General features: G+C 40.2%; 1 protein-coding gene, 2 long non-coding RNA genes and 1 other non-coding gene across 9 annotated transcripts in view; 1 reads left to right on the plus strand and 3 right to left on the minus strand.

Annotated features, from left to right (window-relative positions):
- The window catches only part of MATR3 (matrin 3), a 49,508-nt gene that overhangs the window by 27,037 nt on the left and 206 nt on the right, over positions 1 to 22,265 (minus strand). The window contains exons 2-3 of one of the 6 annotated variants that reach the window (XM_036424863.2): positions 21,416 to 21,459; positions 19,906 to 20,124 (exon numbers count right to left, since the gene is read on the minus strand). Coding sequence is in view for 1 of the 6 variants with exons in the window: in XM_036424877.2 (XP_036280770.1) it covers positions 4,370 to 4,417 (48 nt within the window). In the remaining 5 variants the exon portion in view is untranslated. Of the gene's footprint in view, positions 1 to 4,369; positions 4,793 to 19,905; positions 20,125 to 21,415; positions 21,460 to 22,265 lie in introns of those variants that run through there. The other 5 variants (XM_036424865.2, XM_036424864.2, XM_036424866.2 and 2 more) reach the window with 5 other exon arrangements.
- Positions 2,173 to 3,864, minus strand: LOC118711668. Its single transcript, XR_004985781.2, has 2 exons — positions 2,531 to 3,864; positions 2,173 to 2,296 (listed from the first exon to the last, which is right to left on the minus strand). It is a non-coding gene; the product is annotated as an uncharacterized LOC118711668 (long non-coding RNA).
- On the plus strand, positions 12,994 to 14,028 carry LOC118711661. Its single transcript, XR_004985774.2, has 2 exons — positions 12,994 to 13,174; positions 13,680 to 14,028. It is a non-coding gene; the product is annotated as an uncharacterized LOC118711661 (long non-coding RNA).
- LOC118711933 lies at positions 21,710 to 21,910 on the minus strand. The gene has a single exon (XR_004985884.1). It is a non-coding gene; the product is annotated as a small nucleolar RNA SNORA74 (small nucleolar RNA).

Below are 22,265 nucleotides of genomic sequence, written 5' to 3' on the forward strand. Positions count from 1 at the left end.
TCACAGCAAGAATATTTTAAGTACAAATGTTTGTATTTGATATTGCTATTTCTTGCCCAACCACTGCCTGCTCAAAGGCTTGACTTTAAAATTTCACATTTGGTATAGAGTCTTTTTTTTTTTTTTTTTTAATATATTTTATTGATTTTTTACAGAGAGGAGGGGAGAGAGCTAGAGAGCTAGAAACGTCGATGAGAGAGAAACATCGACCAGCTGCCTCTTGCACACCCCCTACTGGGGATGGGCCCGCAACCAAGGTACATGCCCTTGGCCGGAATCGAACCTGGGACCTTTCAGTCCGCAGACCAACGCTCTATCCACTGAGCCAAACCGGTTTTGGCTGGTATAGGGTCTTCTATTGTGAGTTAATATACCAAAGGAAAATGTTTAACATCCTAGTAATCCCCATAAAGGGGGGAAAGGGGAATACAATCACCTTGAAAAATCAGAAAGTTCTTCATTAGCAACATATGATACTCCAAATCAAAGATCCTATTTCAGACCCCATTATCAATTGATTTCTTTCCATATCTGCTATATTTATTGCTTGCCCACTATAACATCTACCATAGATGGTCTTTATTTTCTTCTATGCTCTTCTTATCCCTATCCTGGACACCCTTCTTTTTCTATTAATTAAATTCTGCTATACGATATGTAAAAAAATATATATATGTACCAAAAATTACATTTTAATTGGGACTCTAGATCAAGAGAGTGTCAGACATAAGCCCTTTAAAAAACTTCCCAGCCGGGACCGGTTTGGCTCAATGGATAGAGCGTCAGCTTGGGGACTGAAGGGCCCCGGGTTCGATTCCAGTCAAGGTAATGTACCTTGGTTGCGGGCATATCCCCAGTAGGGGGTGTGCAAGAGTCAGCTGATCGATGACTCTCATTGATGTTTCGAACTCTCTCCCTTCCACTCTGTACAAAAATCAATAAAATATATTTTAAAAATAAAAAATAAAATAAAAAATAAAAAAATAAAAAACTTCCCAGAAAAAAAAGCAAGTATTTTATATAAATTAGGCTTTAAATTTTAAAGCAGCTTTTAAAAATTTTTTATTGACCCTGTGAAAAGGCCCACTACAGAGCTAAGAATTAAAAGAGCAGCCCTAGCAGATTTGGCTCACTGGACAGAGGGTCTGCCTGCGGACTCAAGGGTCTCAGGTTCCATTCCAGTTAAGGGCATGTACCTTGGTTGTGAGCACATCCCCAGTGGGGGATGTGCAGGAGGCAGCTGATTGATGTTCCTCTCCCCCCCCCCCCTCTAAAAAAAACAACAACAAAAAAAAAAACAAAACAATAAAATTTATGTATTTTAAAAAAGATCAAAGCTACTGTCTACAACCCTTCCACCCCACCCAAAAAAAACTTAGTATTGTCTACCCAAAGCCAGTCAAGTATACTCAGAACACATCACAAATGTGGGGCACAATGCAATTCTGACTAAAAACGAGGCATATAAAAATGAAGTACTTTTATTTTACTTAATTTTTAAAATTGATTTTAGATAGGGAGGAAGGGAGAAAAGGAGAGAGATGGAGCCATTGCCACTCCCATAGGTGCCCTGATGAGAATGGAACCCACGATCTCCGGACACACAGAATGACACTCCAGCCAACTGAGCCACAAGGGCCAGGGCCAAAAAAAGGATTATCTAATTCTTTGGTTTTGCTCATAACATAGTTAATAGCTACAGTTCATATAGTCAACTAATTAGCATTAGTCCCAGTGATAGCAAACTTAATATTTTAAAATAAGACTGTTTTTAGATTCCAATATTTGTCTACACATAACCAGAGTATCTTACACAACAAGCACTATTACTTCTTGTCACTTTTGAAAACTACACCTCAGACTTAAGAAGCTGTATCACTTCTGGCAATTACCCTAAAAAAATACATGAGAATCCTAAAAAACAAAACACCACAAAATTCTGGTCTTTTAAGCAGTTGTAACATTTACAAAAAAAAATGTTTCCTTTCACCTCTCATTACTAAAGTAAATATAATTCCTTATGGAAATTTCTGAAAAACATAAGGAAATGCAAATCACCCATAACGCCTATCCAGAGCTAACATTCTGAACATATCTCTATTTTTGTTTCACACATCTCTTTGAACAAAATATTAAATTTGGCAAAAGCAGAATTTTATTACATTTTCTTTCTTTCCAATTAATACTATATTCCATTATCATTTCCCCATCATTACTCTCCTAAACAGTTTTAAATAGCTGTATAGATTTCCATTTGATGGTCACACTATGATTAGCAGATCTCTAAATGTTGAACCTTTTATTTTATTTTTTAATATTTTATTGATTTTACACAGAGAGGAATTGAGAGGGACAGAGTTAGAAACGTCGATGAGAGAGAAACATCGACCAGCTGCCTCCTGCACACCCCCCACTGGGGATGTGCCTGCAACCAAGGTACATGCCCTTGACCGGAATCGAACCCGGGACCCTTCAGTCCAAAGGCCAGACGCTCTATCCACTGAGCCAAACCGGTCCCGGCTAAAAAAACCTTTTAGATTTTTAATGTGCTTAATAACTGAGATTAACATTCGTGTACATAAATCTATTACCTCCCTTGGGCTTTAGTCTTCCATAAAATTAGCGATCAGAACATTTTATTTCTAAAATTATGTAATACATTTCCTTTGCATTGTTTAGTTATCATTAACTGATTTGTAGTATTATTTAGCGTTTACACTTCCCTAAAAGCATTAGTAAGATTAGTGTTTTAATACTCCTTCAACATAAAAATTCAAATTAAGCATGATTAAATCCTTCCGAATTAGTTCAAAATGTTAGGTAAAAGCAAAACCACTTACACATAGCTGATAAGGGAGATATGTAAAGATAATAAAGAGAAAAATTCCTCTCTGAGTAAATTATACGCTGTTACAAACACGTTAAATGCAAAGGAAGAAATGGAATTAAAAAAAAATTTTAAGCACTTTAACACAAACATCTTCTGGCTGAAGATCGATTTTCCAAATGTTACATAACCAGCTAGAAAAATCTTCATGTAGTACTTCAACTATGTTTTATTTCGAGTTTGAAAAAAAGCATTTTTAAGTGGAAAGGCACACCATAGAGCTTTTTTGCAACAAAAATCTGTCTTCCCCGCCTTTTTGATTACTAAAACCATTCTAATGTTGAAAGAACGATGTCAATAGGCTGCATGGATAAATAACCATTGAGTTTTTAAAAGGAAATTTTATTCTGAGCATTTAATCCTCGTATTATTTTTGCTGGAGAGTACAACTGTTTGAATCTACCTGAGAGAAAAATCATGTCTATTTAAAAATCTTAAACTAAGCTCTGTTCAACAAGCAAAACGCAGCATCCATACAAAAATCTCATGACTACGACCTGGGAAATGAACGACTCTCACATTCCTCCAGCGCGCTTGAAAAGACTAGAAATTTCGGAATCGCCGTAACCGTTCTAGAAATATCTAGCTGGAAAACTGTTAACTCATCCAATAGGAATATTCCACAGAACAGTATAGACACCTAGAAAACATTCCTCCACGGTAAATGGGGAAAATCCCTGCAGAACACCGCGCAGCGCTTAGCAGCAATGAAAAGAACAACGATGCGTCTACACCGCGGTACTCCAAACCCTTTGTCTGGAAACCGGAAGGTCCCACACCACACGATCCCTCTAGGGAGCCTGGACTGATATTTTAATAAAAGGAAAAGGAATGTGAGGCGATCCTCTACCACCGAACACATCTCCTGCCTGGCAGCGTACTGCAGATGGCTTCATCCACGACGCAATACACACACACAAAAAACAAGCGTTAACGTTTCATTTTTCGGCCATTTTTGCGATCGGGGGTGGGGGGTGGGGGGTGGGGGTGGGGACGGATTGCTCCTGGGGTCCGGCTAAGATAGCGCGCGCGCGTGCGTGTGGGGGGGACGGAGGAATCTTAGGGGGCGTTCTGAAGCGATGGGCGAGGAGCGGAGCGCAGGCCGTGACACCGAGAGCGCAACGCTGCTCAAACCGCCAAGCCTCTCAATCTGCGAAATCCTCCATTTTGGGGCACCCTTTCAGGCGCAAGAGGAAAAAAATAAAGCAAACGTATGGCATTGACGCCATCCAAGGGCTTCCCCATCTTAACTAACCTTCCCAAACGGCAGGCCCCCTGCGGACAGTCGGTCCCTCAGGCCTCCGGTGCTCCTCCCTCCTCAGCGCTGCAGCTCGCGTGTAACGGGCTCGGCGTCCCGCCCCCGCCCACAGAAAGCCCAGGGCGCGGGAAGCTCGGACGATTGGCTGTCCTCCGCGCCCCCCGACTCTCTCACCGCACCCCGGGCCCTCGGCTGGCTGCGTACGTCCTTCCGGGACCGCTCACCTCAGCCGCCCGAGGAGGCTGGTTGTGCCGCCACTGCGCTCCTAACATGGCGGCCGCCGTTGAGGCGGCTCACGTACGCAGCGCGGAGGGAGGCAAGAGCGGACAAGCGGGAGCGAGCAAGGAAGGCGCGCCGCCGGCTCCCCGCAGACCCCCGTCGCTGTCGCTGCCTCCTTCAGGCGGGTGCGGAGAACCCCCGGCCACCCCACCCCACCCCACCCCACCCCGGTTCTTACCCGCTTCACGCCTACCTTAAGGAAAGGGAGAGGGGAAAGGAGAGGTACCTCTCTCCCAGCGAGCGGGACACCGAGGCTCCCACAATCCTCCGCAGCAACGGCGCTGGTAAGAGGTGGCAGCCGCGGCAGCAGCCAAAGAACTCGCTCTCGCGAGAGCTCGCCCCCACCCACCTCGGGTCGCCATTCGGCACGCGCCAGGAGCCGCCCCCTCCCCGGTGCGCGCACTACACTCCGGTTCTCAGCGGCCGTAGTGGTTCTCTAATCTAGGAGCCCCCCTGTGGAGGGAGATAAGGAAGCAGCTACAGTTAACAGGTTCGAGTCCCATGTCCCCCCCTCCCCCCAAAAAAAACACCCTTTTTCGAAACCCCTAAATTGCATGGGGTTTCGAAATTTTAAATAAGGTATGTGTTAGAAGCGAGAATTGGGAGTCCTTGGCTTAGATATGATTTCTATCCTCTCAGGCAAATCTGATTATTTGAGGAGGAATGGTAGGAAGCACCAGGAAGGAGGAACCCATGCCATTTGGGCTGGTTTTTCATCTCAGAAATCGAACCTGGGACCCTTCAGTCCGTAGGCCCGCGCTCTATCCACTGAGCCAAACCGGTTTCGGCCATTTAGTCAGATTTACCAAATGGCGGTGGCGGTGGGATGGGTTTGCTGTCTTACCTCTCAATGGTATCCCCCCACCTATGGACTGAAGGGTCCTGGGTTTGATTCAGGTCAAGGGCATATACCTTGGTTGGGGGCATATCCACAGTAGAGGGTGTGCAGGAGGCAGCTGATTGATGCTTCTCTCTCATCAATGTTTCTAACTATCTCCCTCTCTGTAAAAAATCAATAAAAATATATTTTTAAAAAATCTGACTAAATGCAAAACACTGAGACTGCTGGGCTCTGTAAGTATAGTACGTGTTAAAAAAAATACAAAGGCGCAATGGGGGATAAAAGAGGGGGGACATATGTAATACTTGCAATGATAAAGAATTATTAAAAAAAAAAGAAGAAGAAGAAAAAGAAAAAGAAAGAAAAAAGAGAGAAACATCAATGATTAAAAAAAAAAAAAAAAAGTCACCGAAACCGGTTTGGCTCAGTGGATAGAGCGTAGGCCTGCAGACTGGAAGGTCCCAGGTTCGATTCCAGTCAAGGGCATGTATTATACCTTGGTTGTGGGCACATCCCCAGTGGGGGGTGTACAGGAGGCAGCTGGTTGATGGTTCTCTCTCATCGATGTTTCTAACTCTCTATCCCTCTCTCTTCCTCTCTGTGAAAAATCAATAAAATATATTTTTAAATAAATAAATAAATCACACAAAATAACTAAGGCAGATTTTGATAAATTCATAGATCAGGCTGGAGGAAATGGCCATTTATATTCCTGGGGTTTTAAATACAAATGCAGAGTATTTGTTCAGGTGTGTTCTGAAGTAAATCAGTGAATATAAGTCCTGATTAATAGCACTCAAAATTTTAAAGCCTTAAGTATGCTGAGTCAGATTTGCATCCTTGAAAAATTATCCTGGGTCCAATGTGAAGATTGTGGAGGGGCATAAATGAAGACTAGAGACAAGTAGAAAACGAGATAATTTAGTACGAAAGCAGCTAGTCTTGCTAATTTTATTGGATGGAGAAGATGATGGAGAGAAGAGCCATGGGTGAATGACAACTCTAGGGTTAGCAGTGCTATTAAGGGGTACTGGAAGATGTTTCAGCTGAGGAAACAATAAGCACGTTGAATCTGGGCATCAACTTTTCAAGTCAGGACTGGTATTTACAGTTCTTGAGCTGAGGGAAATAGGTGTGTGTTAGAGGCTAATTCAACTTGACATAAATGGCCCTAACCGGTTTGGCTCAGTGGATAGAGCGTTGGCCTGAGGACTGAAGGGTCCCGGATTTGATTCCGGTCAGGGTCATGTACCTTGGTTTTGGGCACATTCCCAGTGGGGAGTGTGCAAGAGGCAGCTGATTGATGTTTCTCTTTCATTGATGTTTCTGGTTCTCTATCCCTATCCCTTCCTCTCTGTAAAAAAAATCAATAAAATATATATTTTATTAGGATCAATCCTTGAAATCTAATCAGGTGAACGCTGAATGGCAAAAGAGAAAGAGTAGAGGACGGTAAGAAAAAAAAAGAAAAAAAGAGAGGAGGCACAGAAATTGTGCTGCCTTGACAGCCAAAATACCTTTTATTTGATTTCAGAGAGAGAAAAAACAAACACTTCTATCCACTGCTCCATCTATTGGTTGATTTCTAAAGGAGCTCTGATCAGAATCCACCTGCTCTCCAACAAACTGAATTACCTGTCCAAATTTCAAATGGATTAGGAAACAGAAGCATGGCAAAAATGACTTAACACATTCAAAAGTGGGCGCCCATAGTACAGAAACACAGCCTATTTATTTAGTCCCTCCTCCAGTTCCTCATTGGCTGAGTACCACTTGGTCATCTATTTCCTAATAGGTCACCTAGGTCTTGCCATCTCCCATTCAAGGAAGATTAAACTACCCAAAGCAGAAAAGGCTGGCTATTGAGGGAGGTTTCTTGTTTTACTATTTTGAGCACAATTAAAAAAAAAAGGGGGGGGGGTCTTTCCTAGTTGTCCCCACCACCCCTTGTCTAGGGCAGTGTTTCCCAAACTTCTCTCATGATGAGAATCACCTGGTGGAGTTGTTAAAAAAATAGATTCCTGAATCCCAACTAAGAAGTGCTAACCTAGAATTTTTGGAAACATATAGGTAAATAGAGGTATGTATACTTAACTTAGTGCTCTAGTTATATATAGATAAACTGATTTCAGGGGGACAGAGGAAAATATAGAAACATCAGTGAGAATCATTGATTAGCTGCCTCCTGCACCCTGCACCCTGGGGATGGAGCCCACAAGCTGGGTATCTGCCCTGACTGGTAATCAAACTGGTTTATATGTCAATGCTCAATTACTGAGCCACAAGAATAGAGGAGCCAACAATCTTAGGGTTTAATTACCAAGTGCTTCTAAATTATGGAAGGTCACAGCAAAGAAAAAAGGCCTTATTTTTTGTCTTACAAGAATTATAGTCAGCCCTAGCTGGTTTGGATCAGTGGATAGAGCATTGGCCTGAGAACTGAAAGGTCCCAGGTTCAATTCCGATCAAGGGCACATGCCCGGGTTGTGGGTTTGATCCCCAGTGCGGAACTTACAGGAGGCAGCCAATCCACCATGATTCTCTCTCATAGATAGTTCTCTCTGAAATCAATAAAAATATATTTTAAAAAAATAGTCAAGGAACTAAAATTTTCCATCATTAAGTTATCTGTTGAGAGATCAAATTGTACCCTGGGAAATTTTATTTTATTTATTTATTTAAGGTCATCATTCTCCCTGGGAAATTTTAAGTAACTACTGTAGATTGGAACTACAACTCCACATCTCTATGGTTCTCTACAGGATTTGAAAGGCATTTCAAGGCTCCTATGAGTAAACGATGTGTAAGCCCACACTACATAGCTTTGGAATGAAATGTTGGGGCTCCTAATTCTCCAGAGAATCTTGGGTTTTCCACTCAAAACAAGATATGCTTTTTACTGAACCTCTGATTCCAATTTATCTTGGCTAAGACTTTTCTTTATGTTGTCCTGTTATTTGATGGCACAAGCTCTGCTCCTCCAGACAGAAACATGCATTTACTCAGGCTTTTGTGTAAGGTTGTAATGCCATCTGGTGATTCTAAGAAGAGAAGTCAAACTTTTTCAATTGAGTAATTATTTATTGAGGATCTGCTTAGTGGCTCATAAGCAAATATACATTGAAAGCCAAATACAAGATTTCAGTCATCAAATGTCTATTTCCCAAAGGGCACTATAAAAGAGCAGGGACAAAATGATGGATATGACAAATTACCAGGCTGTGTGGCGATGGATCTGATCAAGAGCTCTACTCATGTTTGTGTTACTATAGAGTGGATGTGCACCAGGGATGGTAATGATGGTACAAAGCAAGAATGCCAACTGAGACTGAAAGGACTAACTAAAAAGTTTGGTACAGCTATTTTATAGAAGCCTTTACACTTTTTTTAAAATTTAATTTTATTGATTTTACACAGAGAGGAATTGAGAGGGATAGAGTTAGAAACGTCGATGAGAGAAACATCGACCAGCTGCCTCCTGCACACCCCCCGGAATCGAACCTGGGACTTTCAGTCCACAGGCCGACGCTCTACCACTGAGCCAAACTGGTTTCGGCAAAGCCTTTACACTTCTAAAAATTGATTTTATAGAGAGGAAGAAACATTGATGTGGTTCCACTTATTTATGTATTCATTGGTTGACTTGTGTATGTGCCCTGGCCAGAGATTGAACTGCAACTTTGACATATCTGAAAGATGCTCAACTCAGCTGCCTGGCAAGGGTCTATTATCTGAGCCTTTAAATAACAGGATAATTGCTTCAAGATCAAGTGTAAATACCAGAATAGAGTATGGATTCAAGTTCATAATGAAGACTGGCTGCAGTTTTGAGCACAGGAGGCATTGAGGACTTTAATTTTGACAGCAATCATTAAGTAGCCTAGAATGCATTGTAATTATAATTTAGGCAGGGGTCCTCAAACTTTTTAAAGTGGGGGCCAGATCACGGTCCCTCAGAGAGCTAGAGGGCCGGACTATATGAACTACTAATTCCTACTGTAATACCTCGGCTGCGCTCACTGCCCCAAAAACCTGGCAGGCCGGATCAGACTCCACATGTGGCCTGGGGGCCGTAGTTTGAAGACGCCTGATTTAGAGGGTTAAGTGCCATTATTCTGGTTTTACATAAGAATTTTAGGACAGGAAGCTAAATAGTGACAAAGCCAAGATGTGAACCCAGTTCTATATAAATCTAACCCCAGCTTTTGAGCATATGTATTGCTGCCTTCAGCAGAGCTGTAGTCTCAGAATCATTTGAAAGTCCATCATCTAATTATTTTAAATCAGACTGAATACCCTGGAACCAGGTCATTTCTATACTTTGGGTTATTTAAAAACATAAAACTGTTAACCAGTGGTTCTTTTAGCAGTGGCATGGTAGTGGAGGTGAAGGGGCTCAAAGTTTTTGAAATAGGTAATATAAAAAAATATATGGCCGAAATTGGTTTGGCTCAGTGGATAGAGCGTCAGTCTGGGGATTCAAGAGTTCCAGGTTCAATTCCAGTCAAGGGCATGTACATTGGTTGCGGGCACATCCCTGGTGGGGTGTGTGTAGGAAGCAGCTGGTTGATGTATGTCTCATTGATGTTTCTAGCTCTCTATCCCTCTCCCTTACTCTCTAAAAAATTAAAAAAACAACATATATATATATATTTTTTTTTTTTTTTGAGTACATATAATAAAATTCAAATACAAGTTTTCCCCAATCTCTATTTCCCTTTATTAAGGCAACCTTTATCAACCATTTCTTGTGTACTAGGTATACCGGTTAATAATGGCAGATTTTGTAATAACATGATCTCAAGAGAAGCATCAAAAATGCTCTATTCAAAGTAATGTTCATTGCTAGCTACACATTTCCCCCCATCTTTCAAATAATTTGTGGATACGTGCCAATAGAACTTTTATTTTTAGGCAAACCATTCAGGGACCCAATTTTCCACTTCTCTGTATGTTTTGAAGTGCTGCTCAGAAGGCGTGTGTGCCATTGATTAGAACAAGTGGTAATCTCAAGGAGCGAGGTCTGGTGAATACTGCAGGTGGGTTAATACTTCCCAGCCAAGACCTTTTAACGTGTCTTTAAGTGGTTTTGAAATGTGTGACATTACGTCATCATGAAGCAAAATTACTTTGCTGTATCTTCTGGAACATTCTGGTCATTTCATGATCAAAGCACGGTCCAAATTGATTATTTGTTGGTAGCAATCAGTATTATATTCCACCTAGTTTTAGCTCGTAACATACACCTTCCTGAACCCATTGAATGCAGAGTATTGTCTTCTTTCCTAAGCGATTTGGCCTTATAGATGTTGATCTTTGACCTGGGTCAACCCATGATTTTGTGCATTTGGGATTATCAAAACAAACCCACTTCTGATTGATGTTTCTAGCTCTCTATCCTTCTTCCTTTCTCTGTAAAAAAAAATCAATAAGATATATTTAAAAAAAAAATCCACTTCATCGCGTCACAATTTGATGCAAAAAAGACTCTTTCGTGCCATTGATGACTTTTTGGTTTTCCATTTACCTTTCGTTCAGTTGATGTGGCACCCATTTCCCTCCCTTTAAAATATTTCCCATTGCTTGCAAATGATCGAAAATGGTTTGCTGAGCAACATTTAGTATTTCTACAAGTTGTTTTTGAGTTTGACACACATCTTCACCCAATAATGCTTGTAATTGTTGGTCTTCAAACTTTTCCAGGTGATTTGGATGTCCTTGTCTTTCACATAGAAATCATCACTTAAGTTTGTAAAAATAAAAAATAAAAAATAAAAAGAAGTCACTTAAAATCTGCATTATTTAACCAGTACACCTACTATTCTAAGGATTTTCTATAAAACAAACATTTTGAATGTGTGTGCACATAATATGAATTAAAAATAGACACAAGCCTGGCAGGGGTGACTAAGTGCTAGAGCATTAATGAACCAGGTTACATTTACCATTTAGAGCACATGCGTGAGTTATGGGCTCGATCCCGTGTGGGGCATGTAGGAGGCAGCAGATTTGATGACTCATCATTGATGTTCTCTCTCTCTCTGAAATCAATAAAAAAATATTTTTTAAAAATGCCATAAATTCTACTCTTCTCATGAAATAGTGGAATCAATCTTTTATTTTCCTGAATCCAGAAGGTCTCATAACTGCCTTTGAATCCCAGTTGCCACGTTGTGAGAATCTCAACCAATATGAAAAGGTTTTGTTGCAGTGATACACTAAACAAAGATTAAAGATCATACATTGTTCTTGCTTTACTTCTTTGGTTTTATTTCAATAAGGCTTCCAAGTATTCCATTATATGGATGGTACAAAATTTAACCAATGTTCTTTCAATTGACAATTTAGGCATTTTCCAATTTTCCACTATTCAAAGCAGTAAAAGAAAATAATTTATGTTCATATTACTCAAAACATGTAAAACTATGTGTGGTTTAAAATACACCCGGTTTTCTAGAGTTATTACATTATACAATAGCCATAAGTTGCATTCCCTTTTTCAGTTTTACATTTAGCTAGTGAATAGCTAGAACATTTTTGCCATTGCAAATTTTTATTAAATATATTTTATTGATTTTTTTAGAGGGAGAGGGAGTTAGAAACATCAGCTGTCTCCTGCACACCTCCTACTGGGGATGTGCCTGCAACCAAGTACATGCCCTTAACCAGAATCGAACCTGGGACCCTTCAGTCCGCAGGCTGATACTCTATCCACTGAGCCAAACCGGTTAGGGCACCATTGCAAATTTTATTATAAGTGCTGTTCTAGAGCAGGCAAAAATTTTTGTAGAGGGACAAAGGAAATTTTAGGCTTGTGGGCCATATGGTAGTCACAGATAATTGATGAATAAATGAGTGACTGTATTCTTAAAATTAAAATTGGAATCATATAATTTTTAAGTCACAAAATATCAATATTTTGACTACACTGAAATTGCTTAGTTTAAAAACTAGATTTCCCTTATTGATTATGCCAATTTACTCAACAAATGAGTACCTCTTGGCCCATTCCTGATAACTGTTATCCAGATCTACTTGAAAGTCTGATTGCCCAACTGAGGTTAATCATCCTTCAACTGTTTATTGGGTTGTTGAGCTTTTGCTTTATAGAAATTGATCAAAGAATAATTAATGTTTGGCAAACATCTACCTGCAAACCTATTCTTTATGGTTCTTTCCCAAACATGATCTTTAAAATCCAGTCACATATATTCCTTCTATATATTCACTAGAGGTCAATGCATGAAGATTCATGCAAAAATGGGCCTTTCTTCCCTTGGCTGCTAGCACCACCTTCACTCTGGCCAGGGCTGCCTTTCTGCCTTCCCATACAGCCCAGTGCGGGATACCATGGCAACAACGCAAGCAACCCACCCTGCCCTTGGCCACTTCTGACCAGACCATGGCACTGTCCAGGATACTGGGTATTTTCTCACCCTGGGCCACCTTCCCTCCGGGATTTGGATGACCAGTGCCCTGCTTGCTGCTGAACCCATTGGGAAGATTCCCCTCACTTCAATCCATCTTTATTGGGTAAATTTATATACTTACTTCTGATTGGCTGGTGGGTGTCATAGAGGTATGGTCAATTAGCATGTTTCTCTTTTATTAGTGTAGATTTTGCTTTTCTTAGAAGGTAAACTAAATACACAATTGTATTTTTTTAAAAAAATGCTTATTTCTGTTACAATTTGTTTCAGGATCTATTCTGGACTTACATTTCAATACCACCTCATTTTATTCTTCTTGCAGTTTTCACATGGGTTATGGCTAGTTTACCTTTGATTCATTTTCCACAATATTAGTTTTCAAAATGCATGTTAGAATCAACTGGATTAGTTCCAAAAATTATGTTACTTATGCTAAGATTTCTTGGGCATGGTATAGCTTACCATTTAAGATCTCACTTGTCATTATTTTAATGTTTTATTCATATGTCACTTATACACATCTCCATACTATTCCAACTTTCATTTTTCTCTGTTTATCTTCAAAATGCTTACTTGCTAGCCAAAACCGGTTTGGCTCAGTGGATAGAGGTTGGCCTGCGGACTGAAAGGTTCCAGGTTCGATTCTGGTCAAGGGCACATTGAATGTACCTTGGTTGCGGGCAAATTCCCAGAAGGAGGTGTGCAAGAGGCAGCTGATCGATGTCTCTCTCTCATCCATGTTTCTAACACACTCTCTCTCTCTCCCTCTCTATAAAAAAAAAATCAATAAAAAAAATGCTTACTTGCTAGTTGAATGAATTATTTCTAATTTACACTCATACATTTACGAAAATTCACCACCTACAAAGGATTTTTACCCCCCCCTCCATACATTTGTTTTCTTATCTTTGAACAAAGCTTTTTCCCTCCAAAAGGAACACTTCTAGAATTTCCCTATTAATCATTTCAGGCATTTGGGGAAAGATAGGCTAGAAATCTTCACTCTTAGCAACTTCAGCAAATGCTATGTTAGCATTATAGGGAGATCATGTAATTTTTTAGATTAATTGCAAATATCCTCAATGTATTCTTAAATAATCTAGAAATGACTTGTGTTGTATTACATAATGATTTGTTTGTAATGTGTACCTATTAAAGTTTTTTATCCCTTAATCTAGCAGGTATATTTGTGAAATTACAAAGGGAACCCAACTTCACTATCCTCTTAAATACTAGTAAGACCTTAAGGAATAGGAATCGATAGGCCCTTTCATAGGCCAAATATAGGAATGGGGATGTGTGACCCATTCAGACTCCCCAGAGAGACATTCTTTTTCTTTCTTTTTATTTAATTATTATCTGTGTACATATCTACCACTGCCCCTCCCTCCCCCAGAGACATTTTTATAAACCTGAGACTCATGGGTATGTGGCTCATGGATGGTATGTATCGATATAAGAAAAAGAATAAAGTAGATAGGGACTCCTTTTAAAGGTTAAAGGGTATGTCTGTATAGGTTCTGTGTATGTTAAGAGCAAAATGAATTGTCCTCAAGCAAGAGTAGCTAAGATGTTAATGTCCTGAAAAAAGGTCTTTGGCATTTGTAATACGTGTAAAGACTCTAGAAGACAGACATTTCAGCAGACACTGAAAAATGCTAGTCTGAATGAGTTGATGACAACAAAGACAAGTAGATATTTATGAGCGTTAGTTGTAAAGACCTGGGAGCACTATACCTGAAAGTCCCAAGCCAATTGCCATGTTTGGAGAATCACTGAACACACAGGTTCCTGGATCCACCAACTGTGTTACCTTGTGAGGCTGTTGAGAAGATGAAAAGATGTGCAGAATGAGTTTATTAGCAGTTCTGCAACATAGTCAATGTGCAGTAAATGTTATCAATATTCTATGTTGCCACTTATCCTGAAGAATATTTACATTAAAAAAATCCTAAAATGACAAAAGCATAGTTTCAAAGATTATTCATTTTTATAAAGTCCCAGAGTAAACATGTTAAAATTATCCATATAAGTCTGGTTCCAAGTTTTATCTTGGCATCTCCTTGTCAGTTATAACTTATACCCAAAGATGTTTCACAAATTTTCATAAATGAAGACATTTCATAAATTTTCATAAATGAAGACATTTCAGATTACCCCCCCCAATATACACAAAAGCCCACATATTTTAGATAAAATTTGAACAAATCCTTTGCAAACCCATTATTTTCATTAAGTACTTTTTGAAGCTAAATTTAATTTCAAATAGTTTTACATTCTATTCTATCTTTTAATGTCCACTATGAAATGATTTGGAAATCTGACACCTTTGTTTTAAAAAATTTTAAAGAAAATTAGCAATCTCATTACTCTTACTTGGGTATTATTTAAAAAAAAAAAAACACAGGATATTCCTATGGCCTTACTCTAGGGTACAATATAATACATAAATATTAATATTACCAGCTGAGGCTCTTTAGTTAGCTGTCAATAGAACCAAGGCTGCTTAGTTAGATGGGAGATAAACCTTTAGAAGATGGTAAACGCCTTTTCAAAGGACTCTTACATGGCATCTGACTCTAGCTGTGATGACACATATAATGGGCAAAGTGGCTTCTCTGCAGAAGTGCAATCTGAGCTAAGATTTCAAAGTAGAGAAGGAAAATAGAACCAGAAAGAGAAACTGTATGTGCAGAGAGAGAGACATAGTCACAAAAGGCCTATCAAAAACTAAGAAACCAGCGTGACCAGAAGAGAATCTGAAGGTGCTAGATGAGGTGAGAAAGTTATGGGCTAGATTTGACAGCCCATGTTAAGCAGGGACAGTGTCTTGTTCACCACCTACCCCCACTATCTAACATAGGATTCAGTTGATAAAAGCCACCAAAGGGTAGTAGTTAAATGACCAGTCTTCTGAAAAGATGAATTATAGGCTTTCTCTTTCTCAATCTCACCCATGTAGCTATCTTACAAAGAGGGGGTTTAGGAACCTGAGAAATTTAATATGAAGAGTTCCTTGAAGAAAACAGATTATTTTAAAATATATATATATTTTGCCGAAGCTGGTTTGGCTCAGTGGTAGAGCATTGGTCTGCGGACTGAAAGGTCCCAGGTTCGATTCCAGTCAAGGGCATGTACATTGGTTGCGGGCACATCCCCAGCAGGAGGTGTGCAGGAGGCAGCTGGTCGATGTTTCTCTCTCATCGGCGTTTCTAGCTCTCTATCTCTCTCCTTTCCTCTCTGTAAAAAAATCAATAAAATATATATTTAAAAAAAAATATATATATATATATTTTATTGATTTTTTTACAGAGAGGAAGGGAGAGAGATAGTTAGAAACATCGACGAGAGTCATCGATAAGCTGCCTCTTGCACACCCCCTACTGGGGATATGCCCGCAACCAAGGTACATGCCCTTGACCGGAATTGAACCCGGGTCCCTTCAGTCCCCAAGCCAACGCTCTATCCACTGAGCCAAACTGGTTTTGGCAAGAAAACAGATTATGATTGGGTGCTACAGGAGCAAGAACTAGAAGGCCAGTGCAGGAAAGGATAGAATGCCATGGGTGTAGTAGTATAGGCTGGGACAGAACTTCTTTATTCTGTCCTTTCATTATCCTTTTCATTGCCTCATGTCCAACCCATAACTGCCTGGAACGGCTGGCATATACAACATTAGTTAACCCCTTTGAGCTCTCCTCTAGAGAATCACAACTGAGAAGGACAAAAAGTTCCACCTGCCACATTGGTGAAGCCAAGATTCTAACCCAAGAAACTGTTTCTTGATGGCATCTCCATTCTTCTTTAGGCTCATTAGGATACTAAGGCCTGGGATTGGTCCTCCCTTTGACCAGCAGCTGATTGAAAAAATTTCCCATTCCCATCCTCTATTGTGAGCTCTGAGGGTAAAAACAATCAGTTACTTGGGGTCTACAGCGTTCACTATAAAAGGCAAGAGGCTCTCTTCCAGATGAAAGAGAATAAACAATGACAATGGGACAAAATGCACTGCATATTAAAAATGGAGGGATATAGAATATAGGGAGCAATGAACTATGGATCCTGGTATATATACATATTTTCATAGTTCTACCATGAGCAGCCAGATCTTAGTTCCTTAATATTATACAATAATAAAGGAACCAGGCCCATAAAATAAATGGTTGACTCTGGGATTGAGATAGGAAATATATAAGATGAGCCTGGAGCATTTTATAGTCCCATAAACTGAGAAGTACTTAAAAAAAAAAATAACAATAACCCCACAATAATGGGGCATATTGATGGGACACAGGAGTGAACTGAAAGTGCTCCCAATGGTCAAAGCTGGAACAATCTGTACAAAATAAAATATTGGATTATTTCCCCAAGTATACAGTAAATAACCATGAGTCCATACTGATATAAATAAGTTGAATAAATGGTGAAGAAAAGACCAGTTTCTGAAAAATTCCAAGGAGAGCAAAACTCCCCTTTCCTTAAGTATAGGCTGCACATGGTGATTTTCATGGCAGAGTGCAGTATTGGATAGAGAGGAATTTTACAATGGATAAAACTGGCAAATAAGACCCAAGCCAGGTGATCAAGGCTAAGATAAACAGTAATAAATCACCCTATGGCCAGTGTGGTTTGGTTGGTGAAATGTTGTCCAATGCATCAAGAGGTCTCCAGTTCACCCTAACCAGTTTGGCTCAGTGGATAGAGCATCGGCCTGCTGGCTCAAGGGTCCCAGGTTCGATTTCGGTCAAGGGCATATACCTTGGTTGCAGACATATCACCAGTAGGGAGTGTGCAAGAGGCAGCTGATTGATGACTCCCTCTTCCTTCCTCTCTGTAAAAAACAACAAAAATAAAACCAAAAAAAACAATAAAATATATTTTAAAAAGAGAGAGAAAAAAAAAAAAGAGGTCTCCAATTCAATTCCCAGTCAGGACACATGCCTGGGTTGTAGGCTCAAGGCAGCCCATTGAGCTTCTCCCCACCCCCCCCAAATCAATAAAAACATACAAACATAATTTTTCTAGATAGTAATAAATCATGCTGATATTATGTATTCTTGATTCTATGGTGAGAATGGTATTTTACTTCTGTGGTCTTCTTCTCTTAGCCCCAATCTAATCATGAGAAAAACTCAATCTTAACTGAAGGACTTTCTACAAAATACCTGACTCAAAACTCGGGTCATCACCCCCCGCCACCAAAAAAACACACCAAAACAAAACAAAAACACACAACAAAACAAGGAAAGTCTAAGAAGTTGTCACAGCAAAGAGGTACCTACAGAGACATGATGACTAATTGTATTTTTAATGGGATCCTGGAACAGAGAAAGGATATTAGATGAAAACTAAAAAAATCAGAATAAAGTATGGACGTTAGTTAATAATGTATGCATTAGCCCATTGTGACAAATGTACTATGCTATTGTAAAATAGAAAATATTAGGGGAAACTGGATGAGAATTCTTCATAATATCATTACAACTTTTCTGTAACTAATCTAAAATAAAACAAATGTCAAGGTCCATTTTACCACCCCCTTTTCAGGTAATAAAGCAGTATAGAACATTCTCATAACCCAAAGGCCCTTTCCTGGAGAACTGGGAGGGGCAAAGTAAGAATATCTTTAAACCAGCCATTAAGATATTCAACAGACATATATATGACCCACCAAGTTGGTTCATTAAAATAGCAATAAAGAGAAAGATATTTTAAAGCAGACATTCTAAGTATTATAGTTGATTTGTTAATTCAGGGAAATTGTTTCCCAAGAGAATATTGACAGGCCCATTAACTAGAAGCTATTTTTAAAGCCCCAATTAAGCAGCAAAATTAAAAGGAGTCATTGTCACTTTTTAAAGCTCATAATTAATTGCTCTTATAAGGTTGTTTTCTCCTTTGTGTAAATGCCCAGGCATCGAGCCTTTCAGTGTCCCTTTGGAGCCTGTAGAATTTATTCCCCTGAAATTTTGTTTCCTGATTACTCGAGGCCCCCTACTCATCCTACTGTAGTTTTCCCTTTTAATCTATAAATATAAAAGCCCAAGCTGTTTGACTGTCCAACCAGTAGCTGACACACACTGACCACCAAGGGGGCAGACACTCAACGCAGGAGCTGCTGAGTTGTGGTGACTTGGCAGCTGCCGCACTCAAGTGATGCACCCGGAACCAGAGAGGAGGGAGCCTGATTCCGGGTCACCCGAGAACCATCCTCTCTCAATCCAGGACCCCTCAGGGGATGTCGGAGAGCCAACCTGATCCCTGCACACCAGACGAGGGACCCCACTGGTGCATGAATCCATGCACCCGGCCCCTAGTATGATATATTAAACTTGAAACTTGAGCAGGACAATAAAGAGGGGCTCTTGTCTTTACTAACTGCTGCTTATGGTAGGAGGTGGCTGCTTGGATAATTACAGACTAGTAAACCTGCCAGTCCAATTTCAGTTTCCACTGCAGCATGGGAAAAAGATGATAGGGAAAGAGAAGGAATGAGTAAAATACTTTGAAATGTTTTACTTCATCTTAGGCTCACCAGGAAATAAAGAAAATCAAGTCAGCAGGGAGTAATAGGTGACTAACTTCACTTATCAAATAGGAAACCCCATAAAATTATCTTAATGTGCATGATTAAGTCATTGAAACCTCTTAGGTATTAAATACAAGCACAAATACCAATTAAATTATCCTTTTCAAGTAGCAACTACCCAGGTGCAAAGAGGGCCTCTCTTTGCACCTGGATAGTGTTACCATGGTCAAGACAATCTGTACGCTCAGATGAACTGAGATCCCGTATTTTAAACCCTCGCTATTCATGATATATAAAATTTCCCCTTTCTGTAGAAGCCATTTCTCCCTTTTTTCCCCCCCAGTTCATCTTCAATGGAGAACATTTCCCCCCATTAATTTTAGAGAGCAAGTAAGGGAGGGGGAATGGAAGAGAGGAGAGAGAAACATTGATGTGAGAGAACCACATCAATTGGTTCTAACTGGGGCAGGGAATCTGCAACCCAGGTATGTGCCCTTAACTGGAATTGAACCTGAGACCCTTCCAGTCGAGGGCAGGCACCCTGACCATGAACCATGTCAGCCAGAGGTCTTCTTTTTATAATCCTCACCCAAGGTCATGTTTAGCTATGGGGGGATAAGGACTATTAGACAATTGCCTTCCTTACACGTCCCCCTTTTCCCCCATAACCCAGTTCTGTACCTGATCAGGAATTGAGCCAGCCAACTTTCGGTCCATGGGATGATGCTCCAACTAAGCCACTCCGGCCAGGCGAAGTCATTTCTATTTCACTATCTAGGACTGAGGCTGTGATCAGGCTCTGCTGGAATTCAAGACTGCTGTTCTTTCTTAGGACCTCCTCCTTAGGTATACTTTAAAACAGAATGATTAAACTCACCTTAGTTCTCTAAAAGATGAAGGCTGTATGGTAAAGATTTGCGTAATGCAAAAGTATTAACAATATGGAACTTTTCATACGTTGGTACTAACCCTGACCCTGTCAAGACTCAAGGCCTGCATTTCATTCTCTAGAATGGGTTAGTAAACTAGAACTTGCAGGCCAATTCTGGCCTCCCATCTATTTAAATATCCTTTTATTGGTTTTTAGAGAGGAAAAAACAGCCATTGGTTGCTTCCCATATGTACCCTGACCCAGGGATCAAACCAGCAACCTAGGTATATTCCCTGACCAGGAATCAAACCAGTGACCAATTGAGCTACACAGGTCAGGGCCTGACACCTGTTTTTGAAAGACCTTCGAGGTTAAAATGGTTGAGGGGGAGATTTTTTTTTGCAACACTAAAAATGTTATGAAATTCTCATTTTAGTGCACATGAAGTTTTATTGGAACATAGTAATGCTCACTTGTTGCTATGTTGTCTATGGCTGCTTTTATACAACTGCAGAGTTGCATAGTTGCAACATTGACTATGTGGTGTACAAGCCTAAAATATTATCCTGACCTTTACAGGAAGTTTGCCAACCCACCTCTAGAACATTGCATACTAAAACTTTTGCATTGGTGGAATTATTCTGAACTGTCCAATGTAGTCACTAGATACTGACATGGAAAAACTGACTTTACTTAATCTTTTGTCAATTTAAATGGCCATTTGTATTGCATAGCAGAGCTCTAGGAAATGAGTTTAGTTTAGTTTAGTTTAGTTTCTACCCGAAAAGAAAAACTCACTTCTCTTTTTCCTTTGCTCTCACACTACCAGCACACTCTCAACATTTCTGACACCAGCTACATGGGTTTTTCCCAAACCAAGCAAACCTGAGTCACCAGCTGGGTTTCCTACAATTTAACTCAATTCTGACACTACACCTAGAAACTGTCACATATCACAAATTAAGGGCACATTCCCCAGACTGTGCTCCTCCCACCTCCAAATTCTAAGTCCAGTTATTACAGTGCTTCTGACTAATAGGTGTTTCTGGTGACCATCCCCCATTAGAAGAATTTCCCATCACCTGGGAAATGCTATGGGCTTTTAGGAGCTCTGGTCAGGAACCAAAATTTTAAAAAGCTGAATATTAAACACAAGATGCTCTTAATGCTCTTATCACTTAGGAAATTACAAATGTCTTAAGAGCTCTGGAGCGGAAACCTGGGGCAGAGACCAACATATATTTATCTTTCTATTATTTCATAACACCCATTTGAGCTGAAGCAAGTTCATTAGAACCTACACACGAAAGAATTACATACACATTTGAGGTTCCGATGAAGACAGGTTTCTCTGGTGAAGGCACCTAGAATTCAGAGAAAAGGAATGACAGGGGTCCTTTTCTAATAGAAAAAAACTGGCATATCTCAGTGGTTGAGCATCAAGCTACGAACCAGGAGGTTAGGGTTCAATTCCCGGTCAGGGCACATGCCTGGGTTTTGGGCTCGATCCCCAGTATGGGGCTTTCAGGAGGCAGCCCATCAATGATTCTCTCTCATCATAGATGTTTCTATCTCTCTTCCTCTTTGAAATCAGTAAAAATATATTTTTTAAAAACTGTTTGCACCCAATCTAGGACCAACTCCACAGGAGGAGTTATTCCTCTCTCAGAGGTGCAGAACACTGCCCAAAGGTCCTCGGCCACAACACCAAAACAGTGCTGGGAGCCAGACCCCATGAAAGACAGTGCTTGCTCTCCCAACAGTGTAACACCATCCAAGGCATCACACCAGCCTGGACAGCTGACAACCGCTGGATAATTCCTGAAACAGCTTTCTTATTTGTTTCAGATAACCAGGTACCCCAGGCACAGGACATAGATACCAGTATCCCCATGAATTAAATGCTGACTGCAAAACAGAGGCCTGGAAGCACGGATTGAAGACCAAGCTTCCAAATCCTTTAAATGAATAGGAAACAAGAATCCCTTTGCCATGCCTTCATCATTTTATCCAACATTCAGAGTTCCTGCCATGTGCCAGGCACTGTGCTTGGGATCTAGCAGTGTTTACAGTATCCTTGCCCTTCTGGAATATACACTCTCCCTATAAATTCCTCAGATGGAATACAGATAATCTCAAAGATCCTACATGCCTTCACACCACAACCATC

The sequence above is a fragment of the Pipistrellus kuhlii genome, unplaced genomic scaffold, assembly GCF_014108245.1.
Source record: "Pipistrellus kuhlii isolate mPipKuh1 unplaced genomic scaffold, mPipKuh1.p scaffold_m20_p_8, whole genome shotgun sequence".
NCBI lineage: Eukaryota > Metazoa > Chordata > Mammalia > Chiroptera > Vespertilionidae > Pipistrellus > Pipistrellus kuhlii.